General features: G+C 45.7%; 2 protein-coding genes across 2 annotated transcripts; one reads left to right on the top strand and one right to left on the bottom strand.

The window, feature by feature from the left end:
- Nucleotides 1-6,055: 6,055 nt before the first annotated feature.
- Nucleotides 6,056-15,434, top strand: LOC118685658 (epoxide hydrolase 1-like). The gene is made up of 10 exons (XM_054514447.1): nt 6,056-6,165; nt 7,478-7,501; nt 8,405-8,618; nt 9,422-9,602; nt 10,402-10,632; nt 11,004-11,133; nt 11,455-11,669; nt 13,523-13,631; nt 13,971-14,090; nt 15,036-15,434. The coding sequence occupies exons 1-10, from the start codon at nt 6,137-6,139 to the stop codon at nt 15,235-15,237; spliced, it is 1,455 nt and encodes a 484-aa protein (XP_054370422.1). The 5' UTR covers nt 6,056-6,136; the 3' UTR covers nt 15,238-15,434.
- A 1,754-nt stretch (nt 15,435-17,188) lies between these two features.
- MAD2L1BP (MAD2L1 binding protein) lies at nt 17,189-18,694 on the bottom strand. The gene is made up of 2 exons (XM_036381297.1): nt 18,509-18,694; nt 17,189-17,889 (listed from the first exon to the last, which is right to left on the bottom strand). Exons 1-2 carry the CDS (start codon nt 18,692-18,694, stop codon nt 17,359-17,361), a joined length of 717 nt encoding a protein of 238 aa, XP_036237190.1. The 3' UTR covers nt 17,189-17,358.
- Between the last annotated feature and the right edge of the window lie 347 nt (nt 18,695-19,041).

The raw sequence follows: 19,041 nt of genomic DNA, 5'->3' as shown, positions 1-19,041 counted from the left end.
AGCAATAGGTTACAGAAAATGTTTAGCCTAAAGTTCCTTGATATCAATATATAATCACCCTGGATTTATGAATGGAAGCGTTAAAAATCATTAATTTTGTGGTGAATTTACTTTGGGAAGCATAGATAACTGTGGGGTAAGAATAATCTAACTTTGACTATAAGCAGGTAAATGCATGTAATTTGGACTTTCGAGGCTCAGAAATAGTTTCAGAAGCTCAACATTTCTGCATGAAGCCTAGGAACTGAGGTATACACAGCATTTTTTTTTCCTTAACCCACACAGTCAACCAGAAAAGCAGGAAAATTGTGTAAGGTAATATCTTACTAATATTAGCCCAGTGTTGTGAATATCCCACTCACCTGAAGCAAAGCCTGTAATATACTGAATATACTGTATATATACTGTAATATACTGACTTAGAGACTGTGGGCAGTGTGTTCATTGGTAGAGTCAAAAATCATCAGACACAGGTATTCATGTCCTGCTATGCCTGCATTTCAAGGAATTTAAAGCATTCAGTTAAATTATTTGTCCAGATCATGTAGATCGGGGATATGGAAAATTAGGAAAGTTCCATTTTTTTGTGTGTAATTGATCTCACAGTGATCTGGGGATGTACTCACACCCATGACTGGTGGATCTTCAGACCAAGAGCATGGCCTGGATGCTTAGAGACAAGGGGTTTTTCACCCCCAATTATTTTACTCCAGCAAGTCTAATAAAACACTTTCTACAGTCCTTGTGTCAGTCACATTTTAAAGCCTTTGGAGCTACAATATTATTCCTGCCAGTGTTTTGCTGTTTGCATGGCTAGTGTCCCCATTACTAGAGAAGTTACTTCATACTCTCTTTTCCTCCCTAGGCTGAAGTTGGAGAACCTCTGGTCTGCCAAGAGTAGAACGGATTTGTCCAATATGGAGTCACCTCTTGGGGACTGGACTGTACCCAGCCATCAAAGCCTGGTTTTGCCCAATTTCCTGGTTTTGTTTCTTGGATCAAGAATGCAGTGGCTTCCCACTGAATCTGGATGCTGGCTAATTTTTCTGGAAAGCAGTCCCTGTGTCAGAAACAACATTCCAAGTATGGTTTTATGACTGGTTTTAAAAAGTATGTAATAATTCATACGAATTCTAAATAAATACCTCTACTGGCTGAGTGTAAGTAGCTATTGCAAAGCAGTAGCCAAGCTGAGCAATTGTTACTGTCTGTCAGAGTGTCCCTGTTGTACCTGTGTGATTCAACATGGTTGCATGTGACAGCAGCTGTAAGGCTCCTACTTCACCCCTGTTACACCCCAAATACTTAATCCAGGAATTAAATTGAAGGTTCCTTTACACTAGTTGGCACAAAGAGAAATCCCAACCAGATACTCTCAAGAGGTGAAAAATCACAAAAAAGCTCACTGGCAAAAGCACAGAAAATAAAGGGACCTTGGCAAAAGGATTAAATATGACACCATATTCACCTATCATAGCAGTACTTAGCATTAATTTAGTACTTAAAATTTACTTAGTCCATTTCACCTAGAAACCTTTAAACCTATGAGATCTTACATTACCCACAAAGTTCCGTGAAAAGAGAATTAGGATAAGAAAGAGAGAGAGAGACAGAGAAAGAAAGACAGAAAGACAGAAGAGATTTAGAAGAGCACATATGGAGCTACCACCTCCTAGGATTCCATTGGGGGTGAGATAGGAACTCCAGGAAGCTGGCAGGGTCCAGACCATGTGCTGGCCCTGTGCTCCATTAAGCCTCCATGGATCTTTCCCCTGAGGAGAGACTTCCAGTGGCTTGGCCAGTCAGGGGCTGGGTTAGCACCACACTCCCATGTCAGTGATTGATTGATTGATTGATTGATTGACAGCTCTGCCAGGGCTGAGGGGTCTGGGGGCAGGGCCGGGCACCACCTCACCTAGCAGCACATAAGCAAGCATTTCAAGCACCCCAAAAAGTGGCTGAGGATGCTAAACTTACCCAGCCTCTGACAAGGATCTTGCATCTCAAAACATCAACGAGGACCACGGCACTGGGACCTTTCCTCTTTTGGTCTCATCAGGGTCCCATCTAGCAGGCAGAGTAGAAAGGAAAGAGGAAAGCATATTGAAACTCCTGTAAAGGGCAATTCATATACCAATAAAACATAATTAACATCTTTTTATACAGTTCTTTTCCCCCCACCATCTAATGAATCCAAAAATCACAGGATAATCAGGCTCCAGGGGGTGAGTTCATGCAGCAGTCTTTTAGCACCTAAAGAAATCCAGCAGATCATCTGTGATTCCCTGTGCTCCTGGAGGCATCATTTTCCTACTTTGAGGTTTAGCATTCTCTAACATTAGATAATACATACAACTATTTGTGATACTTGTTGGACTTGTAAGCCAAGTTCCAGAAAAAGCTTGGCGAATTCAATTTAGGCCACCTTGACTTTTGGTCTCCACAATCTTCCATGTCAGGTATCCCTACAACCCAAACAAATACACATGTCCCAGATCACCACCCTTATTATTCCCACCAAGCAGGTTTCAGGGAGATTTCCAGAACCTGTACTTAGGGAGAGAGAAAAGGTCAATGGACATCATGGGAAATGACATATAGCACAATTTTACTACTAAAATGATCTGGATTGCCTCAGGGGTGGGAGTTAAAGAGAAAATAAAACTTATTCATGCCAACCTCCTCAGCATATCATTTTCAGGGTCATGATTTCAGACCACAAGCCTTTTCAACTTAACCAAGCCCTTCAGTGGCTCTCCAACTTAAATCTTTCTTTTAATCCTTCCCTGTCGACAGCTGGAAAGAATCAGGAGCTGGGTTAGTACGGCCTCTAGTGAGTGATTGATTGATTGATTGATTGATTGATTGATTGACAGCTCAGCCAGGCTGGGGGTCTGGGGGTGGGGCACTGTCTCACCAGAAGCAAGACCTGACCCAGCCACACACCCAACCACACAGCATTGGTTTGAGACACTCAGCTCATCCAGCCTCTGACAGCCACCCCATATCACCGTACAACAGACCAGAACCACTGCACTGGCACCTTTCCTGCTCCCATCTAGTAGATAGAGAAGAAAGGAAAGACGAAGAAAGCATGCTGAAACTCCTGTAGGGAGGCAGCTGCTATTCATAAATCTAGTTAATATCCCTTTATGAAGTTCATTCCCTCCAGCAGCTCTTGAGTCCAAAAACTGCAGGACAATCAGGCTCTGTGAGGAAAATGCATGCAGCAATCTTTCAGCACCCAAGGTGTCAAGCAGATCATCCATGATTTCCAGTGTGTTCTTGGAGGTGACACTTTCCTTCTGTGAAGTTTAATATTATCTAATATTGGATAATTTACACAACTATTTTTGATACTTGAACTTGTAAGCTGGGGGTGGTTCTGAGAGGTTTTTTTGTCTGGGGCTTGATCTCTACATTTTGGAACAAATAACAATAATCTGGGAGAAGACCAACAGGGTATCAGCTCCTTCTTGGGCACTGTTAGGAAGCCCACTTCCCACACACTTCCAGTACTTTGATCACATGTTGGAGCAGGGAGAGGGATCAGTTCTCCCCCCTCTAACAAGCTTAAAATTTTCATGCAACAGTATGAAACAGTATGCTTAAAAGACTAGAGTCCTTTACCATGTGCTTTCTCTTCAGAAAACTTTATTTCATTTCCCCAGTAAAACCTTCAAAAAGTCTCTGTCCTTGTAACTTAATCAATTCTGTTGCAGGGTGTGGTATTACCACCTTCAGCTCTGTGGTTTGGTATGCTAATTCCTTAACAAAAGGGTAGGGCTGAGTGTGAATGTCCAAGGGCACATAGTGATTATAAAATCAATAATGAGAAATCAACCACATGCTAAAAAATTCTTGAGGGCTGTTTGAATGAAAATGGCTTGGAGAGTGCCTATGCACATCTAAAGTGCTACTCTGCACAGAAGCTTTGACCACCCCAAATTGGTCAGTAGCCAATCAAGCTTCACATGGCACCTCAGAGTGAGAGGCGCTGTGAGTAATAATGGCAAAGTGACCACGGTTCATGGCAGAAGGCAGTAATGGTGCCCCTACACATCGGGAATATTTGCATCCAATGCCATCCATGACATATCCTGATGGCAATGTAGTTGTTCAAATCCAAACTCATGTCCTGAAGCCAGGGAAGTCACAGAAGTTGCAGCAGAAAGGACACCGGGGTTCGTGCAGTCTCAGAGTTGCTGCGCTGTGCTGCAAGGAGAGGCAGGCAGGCTGCACAGTACTCAGGGGTTGCAGCACAAAACAACAAAATGGGAGCAAGTTAGCACCAAGAAGTAGCAATCATCAGCTCTGGAATCTGCCTGGATAATCAGAGGTTCTTCCAGTGTTCATGTGGAAGAACTTAGTAAACATTTCATTTTGAACCATTGTTGACTCCCCAGTTGTGGAGATCTTGGGAGTGTTTCACGTGCTTTTTGCCACGGAGACTGGATTAATAAACATTGGTAAATAACTGAGGCATAAACATGAGTCACTACTTAGGCACATTACAAATGTTTGATTTAACAACATTTTGATTTAGGAAACCCATGGGGTTATTGTGGATTTTATGCAGTGTAAATGCTTCTTTTGCTATATACTTGCCTGGGAACATAAGCTGTCAACATAAAAAAGCTAGAAAGCTGTAGTTCATTTTTGTTCCTCTTACTCTTGTAATTCTCTCTTTTGTTTATAAAGCCTTCCACTAATGTATTTTATTTGGAAGCTTAATAACAGAGACAGCACATTAGAAAGAATCTTTAACTAGAGGTTTCTGAGAGGCAGAACAAAGCAACAGAAGGATGAATATCATTCTTTCTTGACTGTAAGCAAATAAAACCCTGGTGACAGTCTCCCTGCCACTGCCCTTCCACTTGTGGAAGCAACGAGAATAGTCCTTACTGAAGTACATGTTGAAAATGTAAAAGGCAAAATACTGAGCATGGTGCATAATATGTCAGTGATTCATCTTCCACTTTCATGTATGAATTCTTTTTTCCATACTGCTCTTCTCATCACTTTCCCCCACCCAATACTCCTTAGGCTTTGAACTCTCATTTACCCAAGTTGTCAAATTCCTATGAAAGAGATGCCTTTATCCAGGACTATTTTACCACCCACAAGGAAAATGAAATCTCAGCACCTGAACTAAAACATAGCATTGATTTCTGTAAAAAATTAAAAACTGAACTTTTCCTTTATGTTTCGGCTGCTGCAAATCATGGGTGCACCTGGAATGCAGCCAAGTGATGTACAGGTTGTGAGGGCCACCTGGAGGTGAGCTCATGCCAACACCTGCTCAGAACAGGTTCAGCTCTGTCAGACTGCTCAGTGCCTTGTTCCTGTCAAATTTAGAATGCCCCCAAGGGTGAAAATCCCACATCCTGTCTGGAGCCATGTCTCAGCATCTGAATACCTCGGTGGAGGACTAATTTCTCCTCATATCTAACCTTAACTTCTCTTGTTACAATTTGGGTTCTTGCCTTTTATCCTTCACTTGCTGCTTCTCCGGGATGAGTCTGGGTCCATTTTCCCTCAGCTTTTCACTGGTTAACTGTAGACAGCAATAAGATCCCACCCTTTACTCTTTCCTCTCCAGGATGAAGATGCTTCTTCACCTTCCTCATACACCACATGGCCCAGCCAGCAGTTTGGTGGCCCTGCACCCCCAAAGCTGGGCCCTCTCCAGTCCGTCTTCAACCAGCAAGGCCAGAAGTGGCTGTGGCAATCCAGGTGTGGTCTCAGGAGCGCTGGGGAGAGTGAAGAATCCTTCCCTCAGGCTGCTGGCTGTAGATCCCGCCGCAGGGCTCTGTACGGGCGGTACAACCCAGCTGGCCTTGCCGTGGGGATGCGGTGCTGCCGCAGCCCGAGCCGAGGAGCTCAGGGCAGCCTCGGCAGGGCCGCTCTCGGTGTGTTCGGCATCCAGCGGCACTGGGGCACTCAGGGCTGTTCCTGCTGCATGCAGGGCTCGGCCTGGACGGAGCTCGGTTTGCAGCTGCACACTCGGGCCATAGGTGGCACTGAGGGACGATGTGGTTGCGTTGTCCCCGAGAAAACGTCACTGCGGAAGAGAAAGCCGGAGAGGAGAAGCTGGGAGTGTGTCGGAGCAGCGGCCAGGCAGGGAGCAGCAGACATGTGGCGGGAGAGCCTTCCAAACGCATGGTGAGATCTCCTCGGCACGGGAGCAGGGATCCAGACTGGGCTCCCCGCGCCCGGGGCTGCGTGAAAGCCCCGGGAGGGTCGTGGGAGAGTGGGAGCAGGAGCTGACGTCTCCTGAGCTCGAGTGCGGAGAAGGTGCTGATCCACTGAGCCTTGTTTGTGTCAGAGAGCTGCTTCTGGCAGCTGGCTTTGTTAGAGCGGGGTTTAGTGCTGCTGCCTTGATAGCTGCTCTCACACCTCTGCTCACCGACCTCCCGGATGTAAGTGCAGGGGGATACTCCTACCTGTTGCATAAGCTGTTTGTTCTTAGGAGCCCTGGTCTTCCATGCCTGGAAGTGATTTAAGGGGAAAAAAAACCAAGCATAGGCTGTTTCAGCAAGTATGAGCAAATTGCCTTGGAGGTTACTGAGATATCCAGTACAGGCTCCAGGTTCTGCACTTCAGACAGCAGAGGGAAACAATTCTAGGGGATAACAAACACTGAGTGAAGTTGGTTTTTCATGAATTAGCAAGTCTTTTTCCTTTTTGGCATTTGTTTTGGTTTTTTTTTTTCTCAAAGTACTATAATTATTGTACCAAAGAACTCCCTAATGTAGCTGCCTTCCACAAGGCAGAGTAACAAGACTTGCTTCTATTGTTGCTAGATTTTAGATTGTGCTTTTGTACCAGAAGCTGCTAGGCTTAGTGAACCAAGGAGGATACTTTCTTTTCCTAGCAGACAGGGGAGACCTAAAGGCTTGATATCCAGTCAGGAGTAGCTAGAAGTGTCAAAGGTACAGCAGCTCCTTAAACTCTGGACAGGGAAGGGTCCACAAGCATCTGCTGGTGCCAGCCCTGCAGCACGATCAGCACCACGTGGCTGGGAGCAGAACAGCCCTGGAGCTCGGAATTGCCCTGCTGAGGCTGTGCACCTATTGCAACACAGCAGTCAAAGTAAAGGATTTTCTTGGCCGAAGTTACACAGCTGCTCACAGGATGAAACACTGCAAGGACACCAATGCAGCTGTTTACTGCCTTTCATCTAAGTTGTGCTGAAGGAGGGAATATTATGGCAACAAATTATCTAGCTAAAGCACAGTCCAAAACCACTGTCTCTTTGTACAGATGCAGTGCTTTGTGAGCCCCTCTCTGCCTATCCTATCCAAAGAGTACAAAAAATAATGGCAGATGTTGCCAGATGGCTGAAGAGCTTGTGATCACATCCCTAGGAAATGAGTGGTGCTGGCAGGGGGCATTTTTTGCACCATACAGAAGGGTTGGAATACGACAACACTATCAGACTGTAAAGATCTTTCTGGTTTTTCCTTTTTTATAGGGAGAGCATCATGTCCCGGATCAGGTGAGTGGAATAGCTGTTCTATGCTGCAGTCTCCTCTTTTGGATACAGCCCTGACTGGGGCACAGTGTCATCTCTTCTGTACTCTGGATGACAACAACAACAAAATCTTCACTCACAGCCCCCTTGCAGCCCCCTGCAGGAGCCCCCAACACCTCTACTAATCCCCAAGGGAAGCTGGGGAACTTGAAACACAAGTCAGAGGGGTAGGAAGGTACACTACATTTAGGACTGCATGTCTGTCAACTCCAGCTCTGGCAGCTTGGCTCCCACACCTCAAGTGTGGCATCTTGCTGTTCAGAACAGAAACAGGAGCACCAGCAGACACTCCTTACTTGAGAGCTAGGGGGGAGAGCCAGGATTGCCCTAAGAGATGATTGACTCTGTAGGGCAGCTGTGTACGAAGCACTGGCAAGAGGAGCATGTCCAGCGCATCTAGCTTTCTTCAGCAGCTGAAGACTTTTGTTTCTCCTCCTGCTTCTCAGCCCACTCTGGGAATCTACAAAATCAGTTTTTATTACTGGACTGTTACTGTCCAGTAATAAAAGTCCAGCTGTTACTGTCTCATTCACTGCAGCACCTGCCTCCAAGTAGCTTGGCCCATATCCTATTGAACTTGGTCCCCCTGGGCATCCTGGTTCACAAGGAAAGGGACAAAGTGGACTTGTAATCAGCAAGTCCTGATCAGCAAGGACTTGAGACCCCTAAGAAGCCTTGGTAGATAGAACCCTGCCCCAAATCTTACTTGTGATCTTCAAAAATAACAGAAATAACCAATCGCTGCTGACTGCCTGGGATTTGGAGGCTTTTGTCCCTGCTCAGCCCCTATGGATGTGCAACCAAGCCTCAGCAAAAGTGCCTTTGACACTGCTGTTGTTGAGCACAACCAATTTTGTGCCTCCCCAGGCCTTTTGACTACTCTCAGAAGAATGCAGTCCTGGTCCCTGTGGCCGCCCTGGGGGTTGGAGGGATGCTGCTCTACTGGCTCAGATCTGGACGCAAGATCAAGACTATTGACATGGGTGACGGGTGGTGGGGCGCTGGAGAAAGGCCCCCCAAAGGGAAAGAAGACACAAGCATCCGTCCCTTCAAGATTGAAACATCTGACAAAGAAATCGAGGTACAGCTGCCTGGGGGAGAAGGAGGGGCAGAAAGGGGAGGCAGTCCATCACCTACCCCACTGCCTCAAGGTGATGCCTTGGGGCTGACAGCAGGGCACTTCCATGTGCCAGGGCAGCTGCCCAGCTCCATTAGGTGATGCTCTGGCTCACCATTCTTTACAAAGGGGATTTGAGCTCTGGTACATTGCAATGTCCCCTAAAGACTTTCTGAGACAGCAGCCCCTCTGTGCAAGCTGGGGCTTCTCCTGCAGAAAGGCCATGCTTTGAGAAGCAGACTTCACAGTGGGTCTGTGGATGGTGGAGCAGGGAAGGAGGGCATTGGGACAGCAGTGGCACCAGTAGGGCAGGACTGAGGGGCTTCCACAGAGGAAAGGGCTGTAAGGCTGAAGAGGGATGGTGTCTTGACTGAGTCATAGCTCCTCCATCCCTGCATGCCTGTCTCTATCTCACCAAGCAGCAGCCAGCAGCTCAAGGTGAGATTCTTATTCTCCCAGCCAGCAGTGCTGCCAAGCTCATAGCACCAAAAACCCCCAAAAACCCTGAAGTGAGTTAGCAGCAAGCCAAGAGTAAGACCCAGTTCTCCTGGGTGCCCATGGGGAACTTGTAACCTGTAGAAAATTGTATTCCACATACAAACAATTCAGATGGTCAATTAGAGTATGGCAGTTCTGCAGGAGGGCTTGTGGTGTCCCAGAGAGCAATACAAAAGCCAGCAGAGCCAGGAGAGCCTGTCTGTGCCTGCCCTAGCATAGGGCACATGGCAGCAGTTGGCCAGCCTGGCAAGAAGGGCTCCCTTCCACAGGATCTGCACCAGCGCCTGGATCGGTTCCGCTTCACACCACACGTGGAAGGAGCCGCCTTCCACTACGGCTTCAACTCCAGCTACCTGCGGAAGGTGGTGGACTACTGGAGGAATCAGTTTGACTGGCGCAAGCAAGTGGAAGTGCTGAACAAATACCCCCACTTCCACACCACCATTGAAGGTGAGGGGGCCTCTGTGCCTTGAATGGGTCTCACTTGGAAATGCACAGCAAGACGGGGGAGATGTAAAAAGTGACGATATTTGAGATAACCTATGCACAACAGCTTCGTGATACAAGTGAAATACAACTAGTGGAGGCTCTATTATTAATAACCTTATAGGGATTAAGTTCATTACACAGTGGGAATAAGATTAGGTCTGCTTCAAGATGGGCTTCATCTGGCTAACCCATGCTAACTAACGATGACATGCTCTTCAGTGATTGCCTTGAAGCCACCTTTGAAAACTGTGAAATTTAGCCAGACTGAGGCTGGAATATTCCTCCCCACCACACAGTAGTTTAGCCAGGTAAGCTTAGCCAGACCTTACATAAATTATCTCTAGATTAGGGTAGAAAGACTTTACATAATTGATCTCTATGTTAGGCTTCTATCATGCCCTTTTTCATGTTTCACCTTTAATTACTGTAATGTTTTTGCATGTATCTTACCCCCATTGTGCTGTGCATTCAAGTGCAGTTCTTACTTATATACTGTGAGTCCAGTTTCTCAGGAGATGGATGCTAATCTCCAGTGACCCCAATATCTGTGGCTGGGGTCAATATCTCTGTGTGTATGTAAAAAATAAGACAACCAATACTATGCCAGGCATCCCCTTTCAGCCAGGTACGTTCTTGCAGCGGGCTGATTGTGGAACTTCTGCTCTAAATGCCACTTACAGTTTTGCCTCCCTCCTTCTACAGAATACCGAGCAGAAACTGGTCCCAGAGCTTTAATTTTTCTTTCTTGGATGTGTGGCAGGGATTGATATCCATTTTATCCATGTGAAGCCATCCTATGTTCCTCATGGTCAAGCTGTTCGACCTCTGCTGATGGTCCACGGCTGGCCCGGCTCCTTCTATGAGTTCTACAAGATCATCCCTCTGCTCACGGAGCCAGCCAAGCACGGCCTGAATGAGGGTGATGTGGTGTTTGAGGTCATCTGCCCCTCCATCCCAGGATATGCTTTCTCAGAGGCCTCTCACCAGAAGGTAAGCAATGAAAAGGCTCTGTTGGAATTGCAGTTTTTGGAGTAACAAACACCTCAACTATCCCAGGCAGCCCTGGGCACTGCAGCTTGTAGTGCAAATGCCTGGCTCTTCACTAAGGCCCATGTGGCTGAGGCTCTGGGGCTGGCTGTGGAGACTTGCAACACAATGGTAACTGGAAGTCAGGTCTGATTTTGTTTTCCACTGAATTCCTTTCATCTTGTGTTCACTTTCTTTCCAAGGAGTGAGGCAGAGCAGCATTGCACACTGTCCCTTCCCACAGACCCACACACACGGCCTCAGTCAGGTCACAGTCTTTGGCCAGGGGAGGAACACTAGGACCAACAGTTCTCCTGTGTTTCCCTTTACCTATAGAGTTTGACTCCATAGCAACTGCTCGGATATTCCATAAGCTGATGAACAGATTGGGCTTCAAGGAATACTACCTACAGGGAGGGGACTGGGGATCTCGCATTACCACTAACATGGCCCAGATGCTGCCACAGTAAGTAGCAAAGGAAATCAGTGCAGAAAAGCTGCCTCCAATTCCTACCCTACCTTCTGGCTCCATAGTCCTACCTTCTGTTTGCCCTGCTTCTCATTCTCTTCTGCTCTGTTTCCTTCAGGGACAACCCCATCCTGTATATTCAATTGCATTCATATGCTTTGTACTGATTTTTTTTTTAAATCATGATTAATCTGAAGGGCTTTGTGTATTTGATGCAGTCCAGTGTTTATCTCACAGCTGCAGTCAGACTTATTTTCTAGAAAACTTGGAGACAGAAAATTGCTTGATTTAACCCTCTATTCCTTAACTTACTTTTAGGTCTGTGAAAGGGCTTCATCTGAATCTTGTTTTCATCACCACACAAGGTTTGGGAAAGATGATTCGTACAATGCTTGGGGCTTATGTACCGTGGCTTGTAGGCTTCAGCAGGGAAGATGCTCGACGTTTCTACCCTTTCATGCAGAAAAATGTATATGATGTCCTACGAGAGTCTGGATACTTACACATCCAAGCCACCAAACCAGACACTGCAGGTAATGTACCTTCTCTGTATCCCTGTGAACATGCTACACTAATCACCTGTGGTACGTGAAAACAAAGGGCAGCCAAATTTGAGAAGCAATGACTTCTGGTGACTTGAGTGCAAGGCTCATGGCAGTAATGAGTTTATGGGGATGAGAACTGTATAAAATGAAGCTAAAAGAAACCACTCAAAAAAGATGGAGATTTCAAGTATATCTTTTCAAGGTCTTTTAAATAGCACACCACTTTCCTTGAGAATGAGCCCATTTCCATAGAGTCCTTCAAAAGTAAAACACAGGGTTCTGAAATTGAAGCTTTGAGAAGTAAATGGGGCTAAAAACAAGAAAAATATCACAAGCAAAGAGGTGCAATGTGAAAGTTTCAAAAAGGTAGACAAAGCTCAAACACCTGAAAAGCCAGAATGCTGACGTCCTGGGGCCAGTGGATAAGGACTGTGAAGAAAGATACGGCTATTTCATAATGCTAAGAGGAACTCTTTGCATCAGTCCCCACTAGAGAGGATTCTGGGGTATTGCTTTATTGAAGTCATCTCTCATCAGGAAAGACAGCAGAGCTGTCTCAGGCTGGTGTCAGATTTGGACACGAGAGAGCAAACAGTCCCCCATCCCAGCAATTCACCAAAGGAGAAGCAGCTCAAACACGAACATCAAAGAATGCCTAGACTATTGCTTGAAGTGATTGCAAACCCCAAGAAATAAAAGGAGATAAACAATATACCAAGTGGGAGGGAGTTGTTGTGGTGGTGGTGTTTCTGGTTGCTTGGGTGTTTTTAAGGGCCAAAAAGTAAAGGGATTCACAAAAAAAAAAAAAAAAAAAGAACATTAGTATGTTTAGTCTCTCTCTGATCAGAAATCTGACAGAATTTTTTAAACAAGGAGAATTGATTTACAGGGGATAATATCATAGGGAAATATGCTTCAAGACTCAGCTTTGGCAGAATCAAACAGCTGTAGATCCACTAACTTATATAAGTAATTTATAATAATATTTTGTGGAGGCTCCTTCCCCAGAATTCTTAAGAAATTGAACTGCCTTAAGAAAAGAATTAAAACTAGTCAACATGAGAATCCAAGCACAGGAATAAATCCACAAGTTCCAGGGGAGGGAGAGAATCACAAAAATCTGTGCTGACATCTGTACCCTTTAAGAAGATCCTAACTTCTCTATGAATAAGTTAATAATTAGATGTAAAACTGACAGTTATCCAAGCTTTGGTTTATAAGTGACTGGTTAATAAAATCAGCCAATAAAAACTGATATCAACAAAGCTCAAAGGAGTTTAAGTGGGTTCAAGTTTGGCTGCTCCCATATGAGAGATTCCATGAGTCAAGGGTAGTGCTCTCAAAAATCAGCTGGATCAAAGATTAAGGCAATTTTGCAAACTCTAAAAAAAAAAAAAAAGAAAAGCAAAAACACAGAATCCATTATATTCGTGATGTTCTGAATCTGATGTATTCTTGTTAGCCCTGTTTCATAAATATATTTTAGAATCAGAATACATACCATCCTAAGCAGGATAATGCTCCCAAATATTTTATCTGAAATGTCTTTTCAGACTGCCATCTCTTTACATCTGATTTTGCTCCTTCTGCCACACATCACCAAGAAGCCAATGGAACTTCCCTAACTCCCAGCTTCTTTTGTCTGAATTTTAGTGCCCTCAGATACAGCCAGAATTCCTCTGCAGGGAATTTATCACAAATAAAGTACTATAAGGGATAGATAAATACAGACTCTCTACTGAATTCTCTAGAAAACTCTGAACTCTTCATGAAAGTCTAGTTTAACTTGCACTGAAGTATTGCAATGCCAGGCAACTACAACAGCTCTTCTCCTCACTTAGGTTGTGGACTGAATGACTCCCCAGTGGGGCTTGCTGCATATATTATGGAGAAATTCTCAACCTGGACAGACAAATCATTTCTGCATAAAGATGATGGAGGCTTGGAAAGGTAAGATGTTAGGTTATGATGTTATTTTGTGAGAAGTCTCATTAAAAGAATGACTGGTGGGAACTAATATGAGGATACAGGTAAGATACTAGCCTGTCAAAGCTGAAATTTAGGGAAGAAAGGCTGACATGACAAGCACTAGTTTAAACCTAGGGCAGACTGCCTGCACACTACTGCTTCAACACCAGGGGGCTTTGCTCTAAACACACAGGTGCCAGCTAATCTGCTGCTTGAAAATAAGTGGAGATTAAGAGAGACAGCAGTTCTTCAGGGCATGAGCCCAGCATAGAGCACTGAGGAACAGCTTCCAGTTAAATTTCATCCTCTCTCTCTCAACAGCAAATACTCTCTTGATGAGCTTTTGACCAACGTGATGATTTATTGGGTGACATCCTCCATTGTGTCCTCAATGCGATACTACAAGGAAAACTTTTCCAAGGACCCAAGAATTCATAACAGGTAATTATGTGGCAAGTTGCAAGGCAAATTTGCAAATGAGGTTGAAACATTTGCCTGTATCAACAGTTAGATCACTTACAACAGCACATTTAATTCTGAGAAAAATGAAAGTCCAAATTCTTACTTGCTTTTGATAAATATAGTTAAGGGTCACTTTTCTTTTGAACCTATAACGCACACAAGGTAGCTTGCAGCCAAGACAATGCAAAAGACTTAAAGCACCAAGCAAAGTCTTGTGTGTTCAAAATACAAGTCCGTATACTTATTCACCAAACAAATGTGACTTGTAGCCCAGTTCAGTGAAAACAAAACAGAAGATCATGGGCACACCTAAGAGAGAAGTACAAACCTGAATTAGGAAGGCTACTGCTTGCTGCAGAATAAGCTAAGAACTACAAGAGTTAAGCACAAACCTGGGGTAGCAACTTGAGCAGTACTTGAAACCCAGCACCTTGTGACAGCTGGTTCATTAAGATGATGCTAAGAGAGGCTGACCACAAAACGTTGCTGAGCAGACAAGTAACTGATCATCTGAACAAGTGGGGGAGTCTTTTTCTTGGAGGACTGAACCAGCCCCTTTCCGCTCCAGAGAGTCATTTATTATGCATCTGGTATCATATTCTAGAGCAAACAGGAGCTGGCTTATTTCTCAAGGAGGTGTGGTATCTTGCCATGTAGCACAACACTTACAAAAGTTAAACTCAAAGATGGGGAACATTTCAAGATCAACCTGTGTGCAAACTTGGCTCTACTTTGCACCTCTACAGATATCATCTTCTAAAACTCAATGATACCTGAATAGAAATGAAGCTCCTCAGTGGAGTGCAGACCAGGGGGTGCACTGCACAAAGTGGGGAAACTTGTCCAGTGAATGTGTTCCCAGAGACAGAGGTTTTTATAGACTTCCCCCAAGACTTGTTTCAGCAATTACCTTATGTCTTCCAGGGTTAGCGTATACGTTCCCACAGGGATTGCAGCTTTTCCTCAGGAGATTGTACATGTACCACGTGTCTGGGCAAAGGATGTCTACAAGAACATTGTCACTTACACTTACATGCCACGTGGAGGGCATTTTGCTGCCTTTGAGGAACCAAAGCTCCTGGCACAAGACATCATGCAGTTTGTCCGAAAAGTGGAACAGCTGTGAGCGTGCTGTTGAAATATATGCATAGAATGGAAACAAGTGGTTCTACCAGTGGCAGAACCTTTAGACTGGATTTGTTTAATCCCTCAAAATAATCACATATAGAAGCCAGCATTTTATTTTGATAATAATTACAGTCCTGATTTTTAAAATCAATTTGTAATGTTGTCATAAGAAAAAAAACTTAACAAAAATCCAAAGAGTATCTTGTGTTCCTTAGTTCCCAGCACCCTATCATTGCTGCATTCATAGTTCAAGTATAACAGAATACGTAAACAGTTTATTGCAGTAACATTGCACTCAACTGAGGAAGAGAGGTGAAAGGAACTGGCCAAGGCTTCTGTTAAAAGCTTCTTTAAACACTTGGGCACCTGCATTCTTAAACATGTGTTACAAGCAGCTTTGGTGGAAGCATAAAAGGTTTTGATCCTGAGCGCAAACACTCCTACATTCAAGTTATATTTTTCCTTCAAGAGGCCTGAGATTCCATATTCAAGTGGGCAGCTGCACGTAAGGCAGCTTTCATCACTCCCAAGTTTTTCCCCTAGAACGAGCTTAAGAAGCAGCTACTGCACACTGTAAACATATATTAATGGATACTACAGCAGAGAGGGCACTCTAGTGTTCTCCAAGCTCAAAAATTCCAAATTAAGTTCCTACTACTTGTATCATCTCATTCCATCCAAAAGGTCAAAGTTAAAATACGCACCAAGTGTAGAGGTTTACTTCAACCTTCATCCTCTTCACAAAGGACTTTTAACCACCCCATTGTGCATTTTTGACTAGTAACAGCAAGTACCCTCACTACCAAGTAGGCTCACCTTTCTCTTCAAGTGGGATGGAGTTATTTCAAGCTACTGAAAGCTCATTGCAGCACAGATAATAGCCCAGCTGACTGATTCCAGCAGATATCTAGTTTAACACACTGCTCCCAGGGCTTTTCTCCCTGTCCTGTTCTGCAGTAGACACCAGCCCAGAAGAACAGACTCAAGTTCTGACTCTAGGTAATACAGTCTGACTAAGAACACGAATTTGGTAGGTAAAAATAGTGCTAAACTTGATCACATTCCCCTGATTTCTATGCATTTCAGAAACGTTTAAGTCGAAGTTTCTTCCTTGAGTGAGAGTAATCTTCCATTATTGCAGCAGCACTTTTAACTTTCTCTAAAGAAGGTTAGCAAAGAAACTGCTTACTTTTAATCTTATATCTAACCAATTGTCAGGGCTGTTCAGCAAAGATTAGTAAAAAAAAGAAATTGTTTATTGCTACCCTGCCTCCACAGTACCAGTCTCTTTCCTTCTCCAAGACAGCACTAGTTACAAGATCTTTCAGTTGCTTACTTTGGAGTGTTAAGGAACAGAAAGTGAGTTATAGGAAAGTGTAATTTTACCAAATAGATGGACAAGCACTTGAGTACTCAAAGGAGGTGCACACCACGGCAGCTGAGGCAGCTTCGGGAGCTGCGGCTGTTGCTTGTAGAGTTGCCAGAGGGCCCCTGGAAGCGGCTCCGCCCATCTCCACAGCAGCCCCGGCAGCTCCAGCCCTTTGCAGAGGAACTGCCTTCATCCTGCTCTATTCTTTACTAGCTGGGAATAAATCCCTCTTCTGCAACAATGTTACCTTTGTGTGCCGGTCCGGTTTTGCTCGCTGGTTTTCCTGCTGTGGGGAGCCTTTTAAGGACTGCAGGATTTCCTCCCAGAGTTATTTTGCAGGAAGTAACTTCACTTAAGACAGCCTATGGGTAACATGGCAAAGGCAGGGTCAGAAAACGGCGATATTAAAACTCAGGAGGAGATTGTATGTATCCAGGTCAGCAAGCACTCAGCAGGGAAGCTTTACTCCCGACACATTAATTCATCCCGGGTCATAGATCAGGTCCCTAAAGAATTAATTGTTGGACCTCTGTGCAACTGTGCCTTAAAGTGGATTTGCCTTCAACAACAACTCAGGAAACAAGGACAATAGAGGAGCACAGCAAGATACAGGAAGGCAGTAGACACCATGAAGAAAAAAAAAATTCAGGCAGACATGATTCAAAAATACATGGTTACATTTGCTAAAATTAACACCTAAAGAAAAAAAAAAAGTATTCAATATTCCAGTTAAATTTCTACGGAAACCATTCATTCACTAAAGCCTTTGAGGGTCACTGGTGCTTGGAACCAGACATAGTCCTCCCAAGCAGGTGCTGTGTGCCGTGGAGGTGAGGCACTGACGTGGAGGTCTCCATCACAGGACAACTTAACAGTCAGCTTCCTCCCTTGGCTCGGCACTTGGTAGTTGAGCTTGGGCCGGAACCACTCAACACCACAGTCACGGTGGCCCTGGACCAGGACAAGAGTGCCTGTCACAGGGAGAGCCTTAAGTTCACTGAAGACATCAGCAACAAACAGGCGGTGAAAGAGCTGGCGAACACAGGGCGCGGTCTGGAGGCTCTCTTCAGCAGAGCCCTCACAGAACCCCTCCAAATTCAGCTCATAGAGCTCCTTGGGGTTCATGACGTTGCCTCCAAGTAGGAAAAGAACCCGAGGAACCAGCGTCAGACTAAACATGACTTCCAGGTGCTGGAACAATCCCTCCAGCTCCGTCAGCAACTGCTGGCACTTTCTGCTTGCTAGGCCCAGGGAATGTGGTTTCTCAATTCCATCTCCACCCTCGAAAATAAAAATTCACATTAACACATTTAGTTATGAACATATATTATACTCTGCAGAAAGCAGGGCCCATCCCAGAGAGTGAAGGAACAAGCAGTTTGTGTTCATTTTGAGAGCTACAGGTACCCAATTGAGGAAGACGCACATCTTCTCCCAAATCAGGAGATGCAAGAGGAACACAAAAGCACAATCCATAGCTACTCAGTTAGAATCTGAGTCGCGCTACTGATGAATTCCAATAGAAAGTAGAAGCCCATCTTTCAAAGATCAGCCACCCCTGAAATCTCTTAACAGTAATTTGTTTGGTTTTTGCTTAGAGGTAACAAAGCAGCGACATGCTTTGAGCGGAAAGCAGGAAACAATCAATTAAGAGCAATTTGTCGGCACCTTCAGCAGCCTGAACTTACCGCTGATTTTGCCTCGTTTTGAAAAGAAGAGGTAACATTTAGAGATGCAGCCACAACAAGCGCTTTACTTTAAAATGAAAGCACGTTGCCGTACGAATCCCCTAGCGAGACCGGGAGCTCACAAGCAAACCTCAATCGCCACGGCCCTCCCAATCCCCGGCCCAGAGGCCGCCTCCGAGCACGGGTCGGACCCCGCGGCCGCCGCGCCTCACCTGGGCCGCCCGCCGGCAGAAGTAGGCCAGCTGCTCGTAGGGCAGCGGGAGCTGGTTCCGCTGGTGCAGGACGTGCTTCAGAAGCTCGCAGGCGAAGCGGTAGCCGCTGCCCCGGCACACAGCTCCCGGGAAGGCCACGGCCACGGCGGGGCTGCCCAGCAGCGCCCTGTCTCCCCGAGGCCCCATGTCGCTGCCGCGATCCAGGCCCGCCAGCACCGGGAGCGAGAAACCCGTAGCACACACACCACCCCCAACGGCCGCCGCGGTTTAAATGCCGCCGCCGCCGCGCAGCCTCACGGGAGCGGCGCACGGGCCGCGCCGCGCGATGGGCGGGGTGGGAGGCGGGGTCTCCGCGTAGCCCCGCCCCTCCGCTACCCCGCCCGCTCCCGTCCCGGGAGCGCCCGGCTGAGGCTGTGCCGGGATCTCAGGCTGCTTCCTGCAGTGCTGTCCGGGGATGGCTGCAGGAAGCGGCTCCGCTGTCCCCTGCCCCGCTCCCGGCAGCCCTGGCGGCTCCGCTGTCGTGCAGAGGAGCC

This window comes from Molothrus ater, chromosome 3 (assembly GCF_012460135.2).
Source record: "Molothrus ater isolate BHLD 08-10-18 breed brown headed cowbird chromosome 3, BPBGC_Mater_1.1, whole genome shotgun sequence".
Lineage (NCBI taxonomy): Eukaryota > Metazoa > Chordata > Aves > Passeriformes > Icteridae > Molothrus > Molothrus ater.
This window is presented reverse-complemented; position numbering and strand designations above follow the sequence as displayed.